The 6,220-nt window shown below is 37.8% G+C and overlaps 1 protein-coding gene and 1 non-coding gene across 2 annotated transcripts in view; both read right to left on the bottom strand.

Annotated features, from left to right (window-relative positions):
* Nucleotides 1-6,220, bottom strand: part of NAP1L4 (nucleosome assembly protein 1 like 4) — a 24,450-nt gene that overhangs the window by 10,698 nt on the left and 7,532 nt on the right. The window contains exons 8-9 of the mRNA XM_010174974.2: nt 3,258-3,397; nt 1,355-1,500 (exon numbers count right to left, since the gene is read on the bottom strand). Of these exons, the coding sequence (XP_010173276.1) occupies nt 1,355-1,500; nt 3,258-3,397 (286 nt within the window). The remainder of the gene's footprint in view (nt 1-1,354; nt 1,501-3,257; nt 3,398-6,220) is intronic.
* LOC114818889 (small nucleolar RNA SNORA54) lies at nt 5,601-5,721 on the bottom strand. Its single transcript, XR_003766303.1, has one exon. It is a non-coding gene; the product is annotated as a small nucleolar RNA SNORA54 (small nucleolar RNA).

Below are 6,220 nucleotides of genomic sequence, written 5' to 3'. Positions count from 1 at the left end.
AATACTCTTTCTGCAAAGATGGGTTTTAAAGCCATGCAGATCACAGTTCTCCTGTCAAACAGCAATACATTTTGTGTCTATATTAATATTATAATTACAGTAACTTTATTTTGCTAGAGCACTACAAACCCTCTCCTCTTCCCAAACGCAGGTGCTACCAAGCACATTAACATTTTGTTATTAATTTGCAAAGCGTTGTTGAGAAGAGGCCTGGTACAGTAACCAGTAAGGAAGAGGGTGGGGGCTTTCTGTTTGTGTTTTTTTTAACAAAACAAACCAACAACAACAAAAAACCACCCCAAAACCAGATTTCCCTCTTCTACTCTGGGTGCCATGGCACTATGATCATATCACTAAAGTGGTAATTAGGCTTGGTGTTCTCAAGTTGAAAATGCAAGTATCAAGTGCCAGCAAATGTCAGTGTCTTATCTTTCTTACACAGCTACCTCCAGAGTATGTCCTGTCAGAACTTTTAGAAAAACATAAAACCATCCCTTTCTGAAAGCAGCAACTACTTGTGGTTAAAAAAAAAACAAAACAAAAAAACCCAAAACCAACCAACCAAAAAAAAGTTGTTTACATTAAAGGACATTTCTGTACCAAACAAACTCCAACTTTGGAAATAATTATCACTTGTTTCTTATCCCCAGGTATGCAGATTTGCAGTAGTATTTAGAAGGGACAGGTAGTTCATAATAGCCCACAAATTAATCAAGAACTAATGTCCATGTTGTTCAGTACATCTCTGAAGTCCACAGAGTAAACCAATTCTTCCATCCATGTTTGAAACAAATAAGAGTACAATGGAAGATGTATCAAAAAAAAAATAATGGTTTTGGAATCTATTTAAATTGTTTTAAATATGTGAGGACACATCTAACATTAGATAACTAGGAAAATTAGCAAGGTACGTATGGAGCACTCAGGATGACTAATTAACCAAAGAAGAAACCACAGGAAGTTCTGTCACTTAACACAAAGGTTTAAATGAAACCAACATGCTATAACTTGGAACAGTAGAAGAGATTTCTTTTGCATGTTAAAAACCTCAAATTGATGCATGGAGCCATCCTGTGGTAAAACAAGTCAACTTCTTCAGGAGATTCTACATGAGATTTTCCATACTATGAACCCTGTTTACACAGCACACCTAACGGCCAAATCCTACAGGATAATGTCAGAACACAATGATCTGCTGGGATAGGCTGCAGTTTGCCATCTTCCTCTAGCAAGAATAAAGTATAAAATGCAGCAGCATGAACAGTTTGTAGGCTTAAGCTGTACAAATACAAACACATATCAATAAAACAGAACATATTTTAAGAATCCTAAATTCTCACATTTCCAAGCTTACCCTTTATTGGGCTGAAGAAGTTAAAAAAAGAATCATTAGGTACTTGTTTAGTAATTGTCCGAACTGTGCCTCGACCCTTGTGTTTCTGTTTTTTCTTGATTGTTTTAACTGTAACATTTTTTCCTTTCTTCCAGTCAATAGTACACCTAGAGACAACACATGGTAAACAGCATTTTAACACATCAGTGAGAATAAGAAACCAAGCATTAGAGCAACACACATCAAAGCAAAGGTGGCTTATTATTCTCTAAAGCTAGTTTTACACACACTGGCAACTTAATCTACTTGACAAGACGTCAAGTAGATGCATCATAGTGCTAGAGACTACGTATATGTTGGACATACCAAATATTTCCCTAAATGAAAAAGACAAATAGTTTGTCTTCTCAGAGTAATCACTGCCCTCACCCCACCCATACTTCAGCACCTCTTTGCCCCCACTACTAGAGTTTTGTAACCAAGAACATGATTAAGCTATTCCAAAAAAAAAAAATCTCAACAGTTGAGAATTATTCTTCCAGCAGTCAAATCACCAGGAAACAACACGCTACGTCCTCTCACTACAGGCCAAGGCAGTGTCCAGTTACCCTAAAAATAAACGCACAGAGTGGCCAGAGAGAAGCACTTGTCAGCTCCCCAAAGAACAGGGACTGACTTGGCAATCCAGTACAGAAGCTAGAAAGACTCTGCTTTTCAGTTCCTTTCTGCTACTGTGCAAACTGACACTTACCTCAACTAAGAGTCTCTCTCCACCCATCTATAGTTTTACCCAAAACTGCATATGGTAAAGAATGACTGGAAAACACAGCTAGTTCTCTTTTAATGGAAAGAATGGTGTCACAGTAACCCTGAAGTGCCTCAAAATATCTTCTTCTATAGATAAAAAGTCAAAGTTTTATAGTTAACCTGTACAAAAAGTCACAGAAAAACGTGTTCCTGCTCTACTTACTCCAGTATCTATAACCTACATCAGGAAACGTGAACTGAAATCAAAGTTTGATGTACCAACAATTTTAGAAGGAATTCCTCTTTAAGACATAAAGCATTTTGCTGTAATTAACTAAACTTTTCTTCAGAATGGACTAGTCCTTTACCTAGGCACAACTTCCACTAAACATGCAAGTAGACATTTTGCCTCACAGTGAGTGAAGACTCAATTCAAAAGCCAACACGTAGCACTAAAAGCCAAAAGGTTTTGAGGTTGTCAGTGGTGGTTTAATTTGCTTGGCAGTCAAACACCACACAGCTGCTTGCTCACTATGCCCCCACTCCCCAGGAACAGGGGAGAGAATTGGAGGGTTAAAAGGAAGGAAACTCATAGGTTGAGATAAAACCAATTTAATAATTGAAATAATAATAACAAAAAAGACAATAATAATGGTAATAATAGTAATAGAATATATAAATGAGTGATTCACAGTGCAATCAGTCACCACCCACCGACCAAGCCCAGCCTGTTCCTAGATAACGATCCAGAAGAGAGAAAATCCCAAAACCACAATACTGGAAGAGAACGAGCCCCTTATTAACATAATGAACATAACATTATATGATATGGAATATCCCACTGGCATGTCCAAATGCCAGTTTGGGTTTGCTAATTTTACTGTGCCCCAGTCCTTTGCACCTGCAGACTAGCAAAACATGAGGAAGCTGGAAAGTCCTTCATTTTCCAGTAAGAAAAATGCTAAGAAGAAAATTAGTTCTGTCCCTGTTGAAAACCAGGACACGGTGACTTCAAGAAAGCAAGTATTTGGCATTTCTTAAGTGTTAGTTTAAGAAAAATCAAACAAAAAACCCCACCGTTAGACTTCACTAATCATTGTCACAGTGAGAGCAAACAGTATCTGGAAAACACAGACTATTACTTCAGAAGGTATTTTGAATTTCAAGTTCTCCTTACCCCTCACAATCAACTATTTCAGGTCCTTCAAATGAAAAGGGATCTGTCTTGTCTGGCTCTGACTTCATCTTGTATGTTTTCGTCAGGACTGAATTAGAAAAGTAGTCATTGGGCCCAAAGTGGAACTCTAATGAGAAAGACTGGAAGAAAGTTCCATTATAGTTTTATGTTACCACTAATTTTTATCTTTAAAATAGCACATCAGTAGAATTACCTTTAATCAGACTCTAAACACAGGAAAAAAATAGCAAACATATCTTTCAAACTACAGCAGAAGCGGGAAATGAAGCATGTCAACCAATTCTGAACATGCAAGCAGCTAGAACAATCTTTGCTAATATTAACATTCAAATTATAATCAGTTAATCTACATTTCATTCACCTTCACATATAGAACTGCTGTCTTAAAAAGCAACCACAGAAATAAGTACTCAGAGAAAAGTCTTGGGTTTAATTTTCTGTGGAAGCCTAGTCATCATCCCTGTTTTAACAGGATACAGCCTGAAGCAGGTGTTTCTGCTTATGTTTGAGTTCACTCCTGTGGCACCTGAAAATTGTTTGCAGAAATTCAGTTTCTTACATGCAGAACAAAAGGCTCCAGTTTTAGAAAACACTATGCATCAAAAGCTTTCAAAAACTGATTGCACAATGCTACATACACCCACTTTGCACTCAGGATCAACTACGAACTAGTCAGAACTAAAACAAAATTCAAACTTCCTTGGAACAGAGGAAACTATAAAGGTTTTTCAGCAGCATTGCTTTAGTTACTTGAAAGGGGAAAAAGTCTGCTTAGGCAGGTCAGTTCAACAACACAGAAGGGTTTAAAAGTCAAAACCCCCAACACATCCATACCTACTGCACAGCCACAGCATGCATAACAGCTACCTTAAATATTGTATTTACTCCCACAGCAATACACCATAATAGCTAGTCCTAGTGTGCATACAAAGCAGATTAGGCAACTGCAAAAAACCCCTAGCCTTGAATGTACTTCTCCAGGCACTCTTCAGAGTCAGGCCAGAAAATGGGCTGTTATCACCCAAGCCTGTCTTTGCCTCCCCTCTTTTTGAAGGCCCACCCTCTGCAGACAGGATAAGGAACTCTGGAGACAGCAGCCTGTTTGTCAAAGATATTAATTCATCCCTCACTCATGTCCTAAAGGCCCCTTAGTCTTTCTGTACCAGCTCCTTTCTACAATGGCATGGATCTCCTCACTGAAATCTGGAAAGACAGTGGTCAAGGAGTGATGGGGACTGGCAGCAACAGCAGCCTTCCCCACTCACACGCTCACAGTTTAAGGAAATTAAGCCACTGGGAACCAGATGTGCACCAGAACAGATGTGTTGGCTTCACATGGCTTATTTCAGCTTTACTTCTGTTTTAAAGCAATTCAGGAGAACTAGTATGGTTTGGAGGGTATCTTCAGCAAAGGTAAAACTCTCTGGCAAACACGCTCAGGGGAAGAGTTACAAACTTAGCTTATCTGCTACCAGTGACTAACACTCACACCCAAAATAATCCCACAAACTGTCACTGGGTTATAAATAGGTAACCAGTGGCATTACTGAGCACGTAGGATCCCAAGGACTAGCAAGACAAAAACATCTGTAGTGACTGTGTTTCAGTATTTCATTCTGTATCTGCTAATTAGGAGACAATAAGAAGCAGCTTCAAGTTTCATACACTATTTGAAATCCTGTGATAACCTTTCCAGTAGTCTTTACTTGGATGTCTTTGTTTTTGATATCAGCTTACCTTTGTAGCATATATCTCTACATTTTCCCTGTAGTATGAGATGTTCTCATGAAGTTAAAAAAAAAAAAGATAACTTGCTTATTTTAAGCTACTGAAGTTATACCCAGATGCACCATCCAAGTCTGAATATGCTAAGGACCCTAATGTCCAAATAGATATATAAGCAGAAATTATATTTATACAAACATATGTAAATTTATTTATACATTATAAATTATAAATAAATAAAATCAAATAGTAAGGGAATCACCTATGCTTCATGCAGACAAAAGGCTATAGTAAACAGAACTTTGAAGCACCATTACTGCAGTCAGCTAAATCTACTTTTTAAGGACAGTAACTACAGTTAATCACTTTGGGTCAATGGCAAATCAGGAAATTCCTAGCTACCATGTATTTATTTTAGTGGTAAAACTTAATCTCCAGCAGAATTAATGTATTTATTACACACTGGTTACGTGAACTTTTTACAGTACCAAGCTAGCACTGCTGCAGCAATGTGCAGTAGCCAGAGAATTTCAGACAAGACAGTCACACACAACTGGGTAACAGGTTTCATTCACTCAGGTAGTTAGGAGTGCATCCTTTTGTCTCCAAATACAGAAGGGACATGGAATTTGTCAGCCTTCAATTACTGGATTTCATGTAGCACTGGAATGGAACCCATTCACAGAAATATGCTGTCAAGAGGTTACGAACAGTGCGAGACAAGATAAATCCACTGATTTAAGAGCAGCTCAACTCAAGGTACTGTAAAACAAAGCCGCATGAGAACACAAAAATGCTGTAGGCAAAACCAACTCTTCCCGAATAATACAAATGTCACTGGATAGGCAGGCTTCAAGATAAAACCCACCAACTTAGAACATCTTACTTTGTGCTTAAAGAATTCATTTTCTTCATAAAACTCTCATACTCTCCTTCAGCCCTAGCAACATTTAGGAACTTCTAATTCACAACTTTTCTCTGTCCATACCACTTCCCTTGCTTATTATCAGCTCAAAAGTTTTGGTGAAAAAGAAAAGTTTTCTCCCATAGAAAAGTTTTTTCTATAGGAGAAAAGACAATGAGGACTAAAAAACTCTGCTTCAGCTGTTATTAACCTTTAAAAGGTACTTTAAGAGAGTCCTTTCATCTTTCTTAGGTGAATCTTCAATGAAGCATTTCTTGCACTTATTTTTGACTTTGTCAGAAGACTGTAACTC

The sequence above is a fragment of the Antrostomus carolinensis genome, unplaced genomic scaffold (assembly GCF_000700745.2).
Source record: "Antrostomus carolinensis isolate BGI_N321 unplaced genomic scaffold, ASM70074v2 scaffold23039, whole genome shotgun sequence".
NCBI lineage: Eukaryota > Metazoa > Chordata > Aves > Caprimulgiformes > Caprimulgidae > Antrostomus > Antrostomus carolinensis.
This window is presented reverse-complemented; position numbering and strand designations above follow the sequence as displayed.